A 15,840-nucleotide genomic window follows, 5' to 3' on the forward strand; every position below is an offset into this window, starting at 1 on the left:
GGCTTCCCTGTGACTGGAGTTTTTGACTCTCAGATTTGTCCGCATTGAACTTCCAGCAATTTGTCAATTACAGTTCAGGGTTTCCTACTTTGGCAAAGGTTCCTGCAGCAATTTCTGCTCAAGAATCTTTGCTTAGCTTTCTCTATGTCTTTCCCTCTGTTATGGATCCAGGGAGAGTTGATTTTTGAGTCTGTTCAGGTTTTTATGTGTTGCTAGGACAGAGTGGCAGTTTATAAGCACCTTACATGCAGAACTGGAAACTGGAAGCCTCATTAGTTTTTGATACTCTGTAGAAAATTAATTCATTAATTTATTTAAGAAATATCCAGTGAATATTTACTCATCCAGGAACTGCTCTTGGTACTGTAAGGGTAAAGCAAAAAAATATCCCTGCTTTCCTGGTGTTTACATTATTATGGAGGTGATACAATAAAAAAAAAACTGATATACAGGTGACCCTTGAACAACATGGGTTTGAACTGTGTGGGTCCACTTATATGCGACTTTTTTTCAATAAATGCAGTATGGTGCTATACTTGTATTTTATGATTTTCTGAAAAACATTTTCTTTTCTCTAGATTGCTTTATTGTAAGAGTACACATAACATACAAAATATGTGTCAATAGACTGTTTATATAACTGGTAAGGCTTTTGGTCTATAGTAGGCTATTAGTAGTTAAGTTTTGGGGGGTCAAAAGTTGGATTTTCAACTGCGTGGGGAGTCAGCATCTTAAGCTCTGTGTGGTTCAAGGGCCAACTGTATAACACAGTGTCAGGTACAAATAAGTAAGCAGGAATAGGGAAAAATATGAAGCAAGAATAGGACATAGGGAGGGACTGGAGGCAGTACTTCAGATACACTGGCCAGGAAACATCTCTGTGAGAAGGTGACAAATAGGGAGAGACCCAAATAAAGACAGGAAGAGAATCTTGCAGACATGCAGAAAAGCATCTCAGGCAGAGCAAATCATGACTGCAAATGCTTTCAGGTGAAAAACGTGTTTGGGGGGTGTGGCTAGGAGAGTGAGGTAAGAGATAAGAGAGGTAGCAGCAGATCGTGTAGGGATTTATAAACTGATGGAAAATCATTGGAGGGCTTAAAGTGAAGAATGACATGATTTAACACATGTTTTATAATGATTATTTGGCTACGGTGTGGAGGATAGGCTGTAGCATTGTGAACTGGATGTGGGAAGGCTAGCTAGGAGGCTATGACAATCATACAGATGAGAAATTACTATGGCTCAGACCAGGGATGTGGCGGTGGGATTGATGAAAAGCAGTGGAATTCTGTCAAGCTAGGCTCAACAGGAATTGTTGGTGGATTCAATGAAGGGTTTTTCCGAGTTTCTCTGCAGTTTCTCTGAGTCTTGAGTCAGGAATATGTGCAGCTCCATGATGAAAAGAACCATCACTTTTGGCAGGTCACCAACCTGAAGAGGCTTCTAGTTTGTTCTCATGGGTTTCAGTTTATCTTAGTTCTTTGTTCTAGTTCACCCCTGCTTTATGTCTGACTTTTCTTCCTGATTCAGGCCAACCAGCAGCTGCAAAGCTTCCACAGATTTATTCACCAGCTCCCACAACTATGTAAGGTCTATTTTTATAATAAATTCCTTATTCTGAATCATTCGGAGTAACTATACTTTCATGATCAAAACCCTGACTAATCAAATATGATATGTTTATTAGCCCACTGAATAGAGATGTTCATTGACCAGTTGAACATGTAAGTGTAAGAGATATTTTAGCTGTTTCCACGAGTTAGCGATGCTTCATGCTTTGTTACTATCCTGTGGTAAACATTTTTTTTTTAAGTTTGGTTTTAATTATGTTGTATTGTGGTCAGAGAATGTGGGGCTACTTTTTTTTTTTTAATATTTCTTGTGCTTGGGAAGAATGCATATTCTCCGTTTGTTGAATCTTATGGGTATTTACACAATAAGTGAACATAGATATCCATAGAACCCTTAATAACTCTTAATAAGCAAGATAATGCAATTTTAGGTGAATATTGATGGGGACTAAGAAGGTCATTACATATTTGTAAAATAAACAAGACATAACAATCATTAACTTATATACATGTAATACATAGTCTCAAAATATATGAATCTTAGTGAACTACAAATTCAAGGAATTTTGATTTATAAATTACACAAATTAAACAAATTAATAACAAAAATTAACAAATCAAGTCATATTTATGTATATGTGTGTTGCTATGCCAATGAAGCAAATTGTATTTCCTGTAACAAAATGAAATTTAAATAACATTTATTAAGCTACACATCTACTTTTTGAAAGTTGAAGGTCAGCACTCTAAGGGTAGAAGTTCAGCATTTGTATGTTCTTATCTCAACCTGATAGTTGAATTTATAAAATAAAAACCAACTGAGGAATATTTGTTTTTACCATGCAATTCTGATAAAATTACATTTTATAAACACATCCATATGAAAAATACAGATTCACTTATTTTAGAAGCTACATCTTCCAAGTGTTGTGAGCTGTTATATACATTTTCATACAAGTTAAATACTTAAAGAATTCAAGTGGCTTGTTCCAGACCAAAAAAAGAAAAAAGAAAAAAAAAATAAAAAGGAAAGAAGCACACTGTTGTGCTTGTCAAGCCTGCCTTTCTAGGTTTATAATCTTCTGTTTCTGATTTATGTATTTTATAACTTCCTTGTCCATTTGAACATTTCAAAGTACTTATTTTATGCCTCTTTTAGATTGCAATATATTTCAAATTCCTCCTGTTCCTTCTATCTGTGGATTCTCTTTCTGGGCACTGGAGTTCCTAGAAAATATTATTTTCTAATATTTTTGTTGATGAGCTCATATAAAGATGTCAATTGTCTTCTCTCTTCAGTATCATTATTAACTTAAATTAAATAGTGGCTACCGTGCCTAGTGTGGATGCATTTATAACATTAAACTCAACTTCCAGTGCTGGGTTTCAAAAGTTACCCCAGAGAGGAAAAGATGCCTCCTGGTCTTTGAATCCATTATCTACTTCCACAAAAATGATGTGTAACAATCACAAAATACCACTGACATACAACCATAAACTTTCATTTCATGTTTCTGGGGTCAGCTGCAACTTGGCTTAGGTGGCTTTCATAATCTTGGCTGCATTTAGTCAAATACCTGGGGGTCAACTGGCTGTTGATTGATTTAGCCTGGTCTCAGCAGCGTTCCCCATGTGTTTATCCTCCTCTTATACCACACATGTACTCCCCATGACAGTAGAGCATCAGGAGAGAGGTCAAGCTCAATTGCGCAAGTAATTTACATGCCTCTGTACTTGACTCCCAGTAGGAGGTGACTGCACAGTTACAGGTAAAGGGTATGGTTATAGAGAGGGATGAAGAATTGAGGCCATTTTATGCGATCTATCACAATCTTAGAAAAGAGACATTCTCTATTGTCATTTATTTTTTCCTGCTAAAATAATAAGCTTAAAAGAAGAGTAGCTCTTTTTATAAAGGACAAATATAAAAGTCTGGATGTGATAAAAGTCATGACCCAATTTTTATTACATTTAAAAAAGTCATAAGGATTACATAATTATAGAGGAAAAAGAAAACTATGTGACGTACTTTTTGGAATAAAATGGAAAGAAATACAAATTCTTGGGCACACGTAAGATGATTAATCTCAACAAGTTTTGACACTAACTCACTCAGAGGTTCCAGACATTAAAATAAATCTCTTTGTAGCTGTAATCCCCCAGCTGTTTAAGATATGAAGGTGCTTAGGCTGATTCAGTCACTTCTAATCCTTTCTCTGTTTACTATTTCATTCCTGTCTGCCTTTCCTCTCCGGTGGAGCCAATGGCTCCTGTTTTCTTTTCCCCATAGCATTTTGCTTATTTATTATTAGTTTTTTAATGACATCATATCTTACTCGGGAGCTGGGGTAGGGTTGGGTGCGAGGGACTATTCATATCAAAAACAAGGGCCAAATCTCACATGAAGCAGAAGAATGCACTGCATATTGCTAGACCAGAACTCACTGAGGGCAAAGACTGCTATTTCACCCCTGTACCTAGCACAGGACACAGCATGTAATAAGTATTCAAGGAAGGTAGTGTGGGGTGGTGCTTGAGTGTTTGGGCTCTGGAGCCTGGCTTTCTCGTTCAATCTTGCCTATACCATTTATTGTGGACAAATGAATTAACTTCTCTATGTTTCAGGGTTTTTTTTCAGCTTAAGATAGGGTTGTAAGTTATTTCATAGGGTGATACATGAAAAGCACAAATTAGGTTTTTCTTAAGTAGTGAAAAAATTTATTGTGATCACAGTCATCTTCATTAATCCAGTGATTAAACTGACACCACAATATTAATTATTGATTTACTATATTAAACTATTTTAAAAAGCAGTAAACTTATAGACAATGTTTTTTATTCCTTCTGTGATTAGTATTAGAGCAATTAGAGAGCCTAGTGAATAGTGTTGTTGTAAGTATGTTAGCTTTTATTATTATTACAATTACTGTTGGGGCTGATGACAGCTATTAATGTGGCAGGAAAAAGGATAGTATGGACTGGATTGTGTCCCCCATAGAAAATATGAGCACCTCAGAATGTGACCTTATTTGAAATTAGGGTCTTTACAGAGGTAATCAGGTTAAAATGAGGTCATAGGACAGGCCCTAATCCAATATGACTGCTGTCCTTATAAAAAGAAGAGATTTGGATACACACACAGAGAATGTCACATGAAGATGAAGGCTGAGGTCTCCAAGCCAAGGAAGGACAAATATTGCCAGCAAATTCCTGGAAGCTAGGAGAGAGGGATGAAACGTATTTTCTCAGAGGGAATCAATCCCACCATCACCTTGATCTTGGACTTCTACCCTTGTTTAAGCTACCCAGTTTGTGGTCCTTTGTTGTAGCCACCCCAGCAAACTCATTCAGAGGGGCTATAGCCATAGGCAGCCTGCATCCTTCTCTGGTGAGTACACATTGATTCCTGGCATTCCTTATGGTATGCCAGATAGATTTCAGCTTCCATTTCTCCCACCTTCCTGGCAAATTTATTTTTCTTTTTTTCTTTTCTTTTCTTTTCTTTTCTTTTCTTTTCTTTTCTTTTCTTTTCTCTTGAGAGAGGGAGCACCAATGGGGAAGAGGGGCAGAGAGAGAGAGAGAGAGAGAGAGAGAGAAAGAGAGAGAATCTTAAGCAGACTCCACACCCAGACTGACAAGGGGCTTGATCCCACAACCCTGGGATCATGATCTGAGCTGAATTCAAGAGTTGGCGCTCAACTGACTAAGCCACCAAGGTGCCCCCTTTCTGGTCAATTTCTTAATGGTTCTGCCAGGTCTAGGAGCTCAGGACCCAAAAGGATATTTTGAGGGCATACCTTTAACCCTCAAGATAATGCTTCTGGCCTTGAGCAAATCATGTCTCCTGGTCTCAGGTTCTTTATCTCCAAGATGAAACTCTTCAGGCAAAAGTGTCTAAGTGTCTCTCTCCAGCTAAAAATGTGATGATTCCTGCAGCAGTGATAAAGGTTAGCCTGACCTTCCATAACTCTCTTCGTTTATTCTGTTAGAGAACCAGCCTCTATAAACAAACTTCATCTGGAATATAAACTATATATGTGTGTGTGTGTGTGTGTGTGTTTTTTTTTTACAGCTGTCAGCATAGCCTATTGGAAAAACATGGCCATAGAAATCAGGAGATCTGAAATCTAATCTTGATCTCAGAATAATTATCAGATTAAAATATAAAATAATATCATTTACTGTCTATAAATTATGGTTTAGGCTAATTTTTTTCTTATGCCTTAAGAGAAAAATTTTCAGTTAGAATGAATGAAAGTAAACCCAGCATGTGCATGAAATGAAATATTGAGACTTCTTAGATTTTTCCCTTTCTCAGTCCTACCTGCACTCTTTTTTTAAAATTAAAAAAAAAATTATTTGAGAGAGAGAGAGAGAGGGGAGGAGAAGAGACAGAGGGAGACACAGAATCTGAAGCAGGCTCCAGGCTGTGAGCACAGAGCCCAAGGCAGGGCTCGAACCCACGAACCGTGAAATCATGACCTGAGCCGAAGTCGAACACTTAACTGACTGAGCCACCCAGGTGCCCCATATCTGCACTTTCTAATGTTTTTTTTTTTTTTTTCCCTCAAAGAATAAATCAGCTTCTGACTGCCCAGTGACAGCCACATGGCTTGTCTTTTAGAAGTTGGAAAGGAAGTAATACCACTGCAATATTGGGAGTAATGATATGTGTCATTGGACACAACATTTTTGCCTGGTGCTAAACCTTTTCCTAGGGTCACACTTGGTATTAGGCTGTGTCCTGAAGTCTTTGAGAAGCATCTCAACATGTAGTAATTCAATAAGCCAGTGTATGCGTGGTTCAACATAAAGGACACTCACAAAGGAAGCCCACGTAGCTTGTGTGCAGTTCTAATAGGCTTACACAAGGAACTTGTTACAAAAGCTGTTCCTTTATTCATGGGTTTTTGAACACAGACTATGCTTTTTCGATAAATAATTTTTCCAGGGATTGTTCTTCATAGCGCTGGTAGCCTTCCATGTTGTTTTATTGCTTATATCCAATGAGAACATAGGCATAATACAAATTCTTATGCATTATCTTGGCTTTTGTTTGGAAGAAGGAACACACACAATGCCATACCAAAGTGAGTTTATTGACATTCCTTGAAGGTGGTATGATGGAAGAGAAAGCTCTGCCTGAGTATCACGTGACATTTCTCTTGCTGATGTAAGCAAAATCAGCCCAGTAATGTGGACTTCTCCTGCTATTGACTAGAACAAAGACTTTTAACAAAATTGTTATAGACATTTCCTTAGATAAATTGGAAGCTGCAGGAAGTAGGCTAATGGAACAATATTTACTCTATATACTACCTCTAGGCACCTTTTTTTTCTACTAGAACAAAGGAACTACATGTCACTAACAGGAAAATAACACTTTCTCTTTTGGACCTCATGATGGCTAGAACATCCATCCCAGATTTTTATGATATAGTATTGCAGTAGATTTAATAATGAACACTGAAGTACATAATAATAATAATAATAATAATAATAAAGCACCACATTTGTTATGTAAAGTTCTAACTACTTTCATTTGAAAGTGTTTCATCTTGACTGGGAAATCATTTGTGGCAACTGAGAAATTTTTTGAACCCAAATTTTGGACACACAGTTTGACACATGGACTGACAATGCCATAGATGTAACATTAAAACTGTTCTGGAAAGTCTGGCTTATTGACTTGCCACACAAATATACTTACCATGAATGGACATGTGGTCATGGATTAAAAGAGAAAAAGATTTAGAAGCCTGCCAAAGAATCCCAGATCTCTTTTTCTTAATTTTCTCATGGCCCGCAAGAAACTGTGCTACAGTGGTGATGGGAAGGAAAAGTTCTCACAACCACTGCCAACTTCTCTCTACATAGGAAGTTACAGAGAACTCCTACCCTGAAGAGGCAATTTCTAATTTTAGGAGTATCATTTTCATGTGATAGAATAAAATGTCATATCCATAAAATTATTGTGACACTTCATAGCATTTTAAAAGCATTTTTCTACTTGAAAGATAAATTTTCTCTTGCTTATTGTTCTTGTTTATCCTCTAGTTAAGGGTAATACACTCTTACCAAACTAACTCTAAAACGTTTTGTTTTAGGACAATTGTGGTTTATAAGTGATTAATATAAAATGTCTCCATGGAGAAAATTCATATTTTTAGTAAAAAAAAAAAAAATTAGAAGTGGTAACAAACAGATCTGCCTTGCCCATTGAGTCACATGATTGGGGGAGGTTTACACCTCCAGCTGATGGAATTAATAACATAATTATACATGTAATGAAAAATTATACATAATTTTCATGTATTACAGCTTCATATGTTAGGGAATAATAACTAAAGAAACATGACTTGGGACATGGGGAAATCATAGAATCATTCCATAACAACTGTCTGTTCTCCTCTTCCCTTTGTTTACGATTCTGTGCAAGACTGTCATACAATCTGGGACCCTGTCAAGCAAGATTTGCTTCCTTTCACCTGACTTTGACATCAGTATTTCTTTTTGGAATTTTATACTTTTATCAAATACTGATCTTGTAATGAATGCTTCGTGGGACACATTTAGAGCCATGGCACCAGGGCAGGAGGGAGGAGGAACAGGAAGAAGGAAAAGTTAGTTGAAAATCCATTTATGCCCGAGATATCTATCTCTATATATTTTCTAGGATACCTTGTTCCTTCTGTGTATGGGTGGAATAGACATCAAGTAATCTAATTAATTTGTTAATTAGATGTTTGTGTAAATGTAAAGCTCCTCACGAGCAGGTTCCATCTTTTGAACATCTTCCTCCCTTGCCAATGCCTAACAAATAAGAGAAATACTAAAAAGAGAATGGAGTGCTTGAATTAATGAGTGTTTACACATGTATAACACCAAGTTCTAAAAATGAAAGATGCTCCCTATACTAGATATGATGTTCAAAGAGTTAAAATGGTGAAATGATTTGTATTATTCTTATGCTCTGATTTTATAAATAACAGCTTCAATGGAATTCATAACTTTTCAGACACTGAAATATGTACTGAATTTTACAGATCCCTCAAATTTATATTATGTAACTTGCACATTCCATCTTACCTTGGCAAATACTCTTTTAGACAATAATAGAAGCTAAATTTCTGAACGTATTACTTCCTGATTGACAATAGATACACAGCAGCAAGGTGTGCTGGACATTATAAATAATTCCTACTAAAAGAAGTTTCATTTTGGAGGGCAGGAAATACAATGTGCTGCCTGTACACAAACCCATACAAGGAGCAGGAGGCATGGCTTCCTGTGAAACTGACTTTGTCTTAAATGTCTCACATTTATCCCTTGTTTAGTATATTGGAAACAAACGATGTGACGTTTCAACAGTGAGGCCCCTTTAGCTCTTCTTTTCCCAGTGAAGAAAAACACTTTCACTCACGACATATTTCAGACAACATGGATAACAAGTTTAGAAAAATAGAGATTCACCATTATGTTTGCACTTATTCCAAATGGAATCAAGAGGTTAGGCTGTCTTTGGAGCCTGCAACTGTTTTCTTGAAAACACTAAGTTTTCTGAGATACCTCTTTACTGAGTGCTAAAAGAAACTGGATCTCTATTCTGACAAATCATTGTGCCTCTGGGGGTGTTAGGTGTCTGCTCCAGGAGGATTGCTATGGATGAAGAAGGAGTATTATATTGCCCTTGACCCCGAACAAGCACCATCACTCTCTGCAGCTTCTTGTTTAGTGTGGTCCCCGTGGGACAATCAGATGTGAAGGAATTTGAACACCATCATAAAGAAAAGAAAAAAAAGAAAAGAGCATGAAAAAAACAGTATCAAAGTTAAAACAAAGTTTGTTTGCCAAGCAATAATTACCTGGCTTTAACAAAGTCATGAGATTATCTATACATTTTTTTCCTTTGTGAAGGAGAACTGTAGCTAGACCGAACAAAGCAAAACAGAACAAAACAGTACAGAACTCAGGTATTCAAACCAACCTAACATGGCCTTCTTCCCTCTCTCCTCTTTGAACCATCACATTCCACACAACACAATGTGGGGAGAAGCCTCGTCCTTTATGCTACATAATGAGATCTCCTTCGTGTGCACAAGTTTTCTGCTTCTTGTGTGGTAAGTGCTCATGAGGGGTGCACCCCTCCTAGACTTCTCTAAACTCAGGTTGAGCCACAATCCCCACAACCATTGAGATGCACCACATTGCATCAGCAGGAGGCGTTTTTCTTGCTTTTGTTTTTTGTTGGAAAGTGTAATATTTGCACCATATGCCTAGGCTCGTTCCAGGTAATGGGACTGATGCCACATATGAATCATGAGTTGAATGTATAAAAACTGCAGCTTTGTCACTGCTGTTTCTGGATGGATAGTGTGCACAGGGAAAAGTAGAGTGGGAGCAAAAGAAAATGTTGATTGACTCCTAGACCTGGAGTTGCTCATTAGAAATTATAAAAAATGGTGGCTCTGCTCAGAAGACATGGGCATAAAAAAGCTCGGAATGCTTAATGCTCAAATTTCCCTAAAATTATATAAATGGAAGTAAACTTTTATTACCATTTGGTCAAGTGTAGCATAACTTGCATTCATATTTCATTGTTAGTAATGGAGGTATGTGGAGATACACACAGACCTTGAGACAGCTGTTGTTTAATATTGCATACAGGCTAGCAGTTCATTGAGAGTAGAGGAGATAAGCCTGAAGGTAGGATCTCAGAAGAAGGCAGTTCTTCATGCACAGCTTTTGTCAATCCTGATTTGGTTTGAAAATAAAAATCATGGAATACCAAAATCAAAGGAGAGTTGATTCAGGGAAAGGGCAAGGGGATGATCCCAGAAAGGGTGATGTGATTGCCAGGAAAATGTCAGGTGAGTTTCCATTTCCTCATTCAAGTCCAAAGGTGCTGGTTTCTTCTACTGCTGTTAGCAGCTTTTCATATAACATGGAGTATGAGGGATAAGGTGGAAGATCCAGTCGGTTGAAGCATGTGTGTGCCCTGAATGGGGAGAAAAGATTGGTGAAGGTGTTTGTTTCAAGGTACAACTGGTCTGTATGTATCTGTATGTATCTGTGATCAATCTGAAGGTATGAAGCAAAAGGGAATAAAAAATGAGCACAACCAGGTTTTGGACCACCATATAAAATTGCAACTAAGAACGATGGCCTTCTAGGCATGAATAAACTAGTTGAGGGAGTAGAATAACTAGAAACATTTACAAGCAAACCACACTCATCAATCGACAATATCAGTTTTATTCTGCAGTTGAAATATGAATTGGATGTGATCAGTGAAGGAGGCAGAAACGTCATTAATACTACAGGATCATATTCCCAAGTCTCCTTGTCTAGCTCTGATTTCTGGGCCACAGTAAACCATGTGTATTGATGTAGAGATGCCACCGGATGCCCTGAAATTCTGAGATCCAATGCTCTATCAAGTCAGGTGTGCCCTGGAGACAGTGTGACTCTTCTGTTTCAGGGGGACACAGCTAACCTGACATCAGAGTGCGTCACTTCCAAGAACAGCTGAGCTTTTGGAATAGTCTTCCCTGGTTGCCTGGAGCATCCCTGTGCCCTGAGTTCTGCCTTATTTGTCATATTCTTCATTCATCCTATGGGCCCACGCACACCAGTATCTGGTCTAGATAACGAATGGCTTTCCTTGCCTTGCACTAATGCACGGACCAGGACCAGACCCTGTATTACCTACATAGGGCTCAGTGGTGAGCCCGAGAGGCCCAGGACAGTTTCCCCTCGTGGAACTTCAAATAACCTGACTAATTTCTTCCTGTCAGATGTGCTTTGTTTTTATGGAATTGTTGGTTGAGGACAAGGTCTATACCAAAGTAGGGAGAAAGGTGGATGGGTGCAGCTCAAGGCCAATTTAATGTCTTTTGCTTCCTAAAAGGTGTGTTGCAATGGTGTCTTGAGAAGCCAACCAGCACAGAAGAAGGGCACATGAAAATGGAACGAAATAAACTAAACTAAACTAAAATAAAATAACAATAAAAGAGAAGATAAAACATCACAAAACAAACATATACACAATAAGACTAAACACAACTCTAAGCAAAGAGACCATTCCCCTTCATTTGAATTTCACTTGGGATACTGAATTCTTCTTTTAATTACAAGATCCCTAGGGAAGTTGTGTATTGTTTATACCTTTGTTTTCAGAGTTCCTGATCAGGCTGATGCAGTGCTCAGGGTATGAGAGAGATTATTTGGGTAATGGGGAGGTGGGAAGAAGGAAGAGGGAAGGTGGGTTCTCCTGCACGGGAAGAATAGTGGGAGGATGCTGATGTTTTTGCCTCTCAGCATCCATTCCTCCTTCTCCTGGCCATAGCTCCCTCATCATTCTTGGAAAACTAACCCCCATCTCCTTGTGCCCCCACAAGCTCCAAGGGTGGGCACAGGATAGGAGTGTATCTGGCCTTAGGTCTTAAGGATTTACCTGGGAAGAAGCATAAAAATAGACCAAGATTAGCAGAGTCTCAGATTATGATTGAAGATTCAAACAGGCCTCTGTTGACCTCACAAGAGAATAATTAAAATATCTTACCTAAACTCATTTGAGTAAAAGTGGAAGAGCACTCAATGTAGGATGACAATTACAGCGACCCTTCTCTATGTTTAGAAAGATTAAAATAAAGACATGCTCTGGTTTCTGGCTAACCAAGTTAAGTAGGGTGGGAAAATCCCAAGTATGCTTCTGAAACTAGCTGAACTAGTTAGGAGCAAGGTATGAGCAGCCATCATTGCCTTGGTTTTCTTCCTCTGGCCATTTTAACTGGCACTCAGGAGTGGAAATGTTATGTCAAAAATCCCATATTTGCAAAATAGCTGGAACCAAATGAATTGTGTAGAAGATAATTTCTGGGAATAATCTGAAAGCATTAGCAAATGGCACCTCTTCAAGACCTAGCATGGCTACCCAGTTTCTTCGAGTTGCTTTTACTGCATTTATCACCAGCTTTGGTTAATTCTCTTAAGTAGACTGTAGTTTGTAATTGAGAATGAATGAACACAATAAAATCATGGTTCGATTCAGCATTCTTCTTCTTTTTTTTAATGTTTATTTATTTTTGAGATAGAGACAGAGAGAGAGACAGAGCACGAGCAGGGGAGAGGCAGAGAGAAAGGGTGAGACAGAATCTGAAGCAGGCTCCAGCCTCTGAGCCATTCAGTGCAGAGCCCAATGTGGGGCTCAAACCCACGAACCATGAGATCATGATCTGAGGTGAAGTCAGACGCTTAACTGACTGAGCCACCCAGGTGCCCTTGATTCAGTATTCTTAAATGCTTGCAGTTCTCCAGGCATGGTTCTGACGGCATAGAACACCTGCTCATTCCCTCCCTAGGCTCTGGGCCCAGTGCTCCCGTGTGCAGTAGGTGGCAGAGAAAGCACAAAACCAGGGGTAGGAAGACCTCTATTCTGATTACAGCCTAGCCACTTGCTAGCTTTATCACCTTGGGAAAGTCAGTTAATCTTTCTAAGCCTCAGTTTTCTCACTTGTAAAATGAGGGCAATAATATATGCTCTGTGTACGTCAGGGGGTTGTAGTGAGGACCAATGTTAGAATGCACATAAATGCCTTTTGTAATCTGTGAATATTTATTTATTTATTAACTTTTCCTTTCTTTTTTTTCCTGGTTTTATTTTTTTAATTTAATTTTTTATTTTTTTAAATTTGCATCCAAATTAGTTAGCATATAGTGCAACAATGATTTCAGGAGTATATTCCTTAGTGCCCCTTACCCATTTAGACCATCCCCCCTCCCACAATCCCTCCAGCAACCCTCAGTTTGTTCTCCATATTTATGAGTCTCTTCTGTTTTGTCCCCCTCCCTGTTTTTATATTTTTGTTTCCCTTCCCTTATGTTCATCTGTTTCGTCTCTTAAAGTCCTCATATGAGTGAAGTCCTATGATTTTTGTCTTTCTCTGACTGACTAATCTCACTTAGCATAATACCCTCCAGTTCCATCCACATAGTTGCAAATGGCAAGATTTCATTCTTTTTGATTACCGAGTAATACTCCATTGTATATATATAACACATCTTCTTTATCCATTCATCCATCCATCGATGGACATTTGGGCTCTTTCCATACTTTGGCTATTGTTGATAGTGCTGCTATAAACATGGGGGTGCATGTGTCCCTTCAAAACAGCACACCTGTATCCCTTGGATAAATGCCTAGTAGTGTAATTGCTGGGTCGTAGGGTAGTTCTATTTTTAGTTTTTTGAGGAACCTCCCTACTGTTTTCCAGAGTGGCTGCACCAGCTTGCATTCCCATGTGAATCATCATCTAAACATAAGATTCTCTTAATAATGCAACCACAACTGCAGTTATAATTTCCGGAACTGTGTCACACCTGTGGGTACTCAAAAGCCTCTTTCATATAAACCACTGGTAAATGAATCACCCACCCTGATCTCCCATTTGTGCAACGGATATTTTGGAACTCCACATGAATCTTTTCAATCATGCCAGGTCAATTTTCACTCTGTTGTTATTAATCTAGGGTTCCAGCATTTTGAGATAACTCAGGATTTAGATTGTGCCAATCACTGTATTATTTGCCCTTATACTTTGTAACATCTACAGTGTCTCCTTGATTTTTTCCAAGTTGTTGATTAAAATGGTAACCAATGATAGCATGCTCCTCCCCAGAAGAGACCACTTTAAGGCTGGCCAAAAGCAAACAACACTACTAAAAGCAAACAAAGCAGCTCTCTGCTGCTGGTTGTTCAGCTAGTTGTGAGGCCAATTTTAGAAGTCCTGTCTCCCCTTCATGTCACTTTCTTCCGCTGTCCAACCATAGCCTCCCTGTACATATGGTTCTTACTCTCAGGGGTGCCTGAGTGGTTCAGTCAGCTGAGTGTCCAACTTTGGCTCAAGTCACGATCTCATGATTTATGAGTTCAGGTCCTGCATCAGGCTCTCTGCTGTCAGTCTGTCAGCCTTTCAGCGCAGAGTCAGCTTTGGATCCTCTGTCCCCCTCTCGCTATCCCTCCCCCATTTATGATCTCAAAGAGAGAGAGAGAGAGAGAGAGAGAGAGAGAATAACAGATGGTTCTCACTCTCAGCACTACTAAACCTATTCTTTTTCAACTTGAACCTCTTGATCCCCAAATCCAGAGGCCCATTCTCTGCCCACACCTCCTCAAGCTTTTTAAAAGCCTTTGATATCTTTTGTTCTTGAACATTTCTCTCCTCTTGCCTTCTCTATGGCTTCTCAGTGGCTGTCAGTTTCCCTTCCAAACTCCCAATGGCTCCCTCAAGCCTCCTTTGTAGCCTTATAGCCTACAGAGCAGGGTTTTTCACCTTGGCACAACTGACATTTTAAACTTGATAATTCTCCATTATGAGGGGCTGTCTTGTGCATCGCAGGTGTTTAGCAGCATCCTTAGCCTCTACACTAGATGCCACTAGCCCCTCCCCAACAACCAAAAATGTCTTCAGACATTGCCAAATGTCCCCTGGGGGGCAAAGTCATCTCTCCCATCCCTCTTGAGAGCCATCCCTATACAGTAAGTCAATATCTACCTCAACCAGGCCTTCCCCTCCACCTGGGCTTGGGCTCAGTTTATATCTGCAGTGGAGCATGTTGTTAGAATTCTGTTTGCAACTTTTAGGCCAATCTGCCCATGGCTCATAGTTCTGGAATCCCTGGTTCCCACTCCAAATGTAAACCCTTAAGTTCCCCTCCTCTCCTTTATTCCATCTCCATGCTGCCTTGTGATGTGTCTATTCAGACTAGCTTCCACGCTTTTCTTTCTTTGGAGCCTCTCCTCTGTTCCCTCCCCAGTCCTTGTTGTACAGTAAGGAAACTCTCCCACTCTCCCTTTCTGGATGTGGCCTACAAGTCTTAGTATCCTGTCTCAGTCCCCATGAGTAGAGATGGTCAATGGTCATCCTGCCACATTCTTTGATGTGAATGAGCACTTTGCTCACTCTCCACTACCAATTCTAGATCATTACTTTTGAGTCTTTGATAAAAAATTTCTGTTCCTTTTACTCAGCTATAACAAAGGATGAGATCTTGCCGTTGTGACAACATGGATGGAACTTGAAGGTATTATGCTAAGTGAAACAGATCAGACAGAGAAAGAGAAATATCAAATGACTTCACTTATATGTGTAATGTTAAAAACAAAACAAAGCAAACAAACAAAAAGCAGAAACAGACTCATAAATACGGAGAACAAACTGATGGTTGCCGGGGGTGGGGTGGGGAGGGAGGTTGGGCAAAATAG

The 15,840-nt window shown here is 39.0% G+C and overlaps 1 protein-coding gene across 7 annotated transcripts in view; it reads right to left on the reverse strand.

Moving 5' to 3' along the window:
• Positions 1 to 6,652: 6,652 nt before the first annotated feature.
• Positions 6,653 to 15,840, reverse strand: part of HECW1 (HECT, C2 and WW domain containing E3 ubiquitin protein ligase 1) — a 421,784-nt gene continuing 412,596 nt past the window's right edge. For all 7 annotated transcript variants that reach the window (XM_019825270.3, XM_045052189.1, XM_006929092.5 and 4 more), the window contains one exon: positions 6,653 to 10,572. In XM_019825270.3, coding sequence (XP_019680829.2) covers positions 10,461 to 10,572 — 112 coding nt within the window. In that variant the 3' untranslated portion in view covers positions 6,653 to 10,460. The remainder of the gene's footprint in view (positions 10,573 to 15,840) is intronic.

This window comes from Felis catus, chromosome A2 (genome assembly GCF_018350175.1).
Source record: "Felis catus isolate Fca126 chromosome A2, F.catus_Fca126_mat1.0, whole genome shotgun sequence".
Lineage (NCBI taxonomy): Eukaryota > Metazoa > Chordata > Mammalia > Carnivora > Felidae > Felis > Felis catus.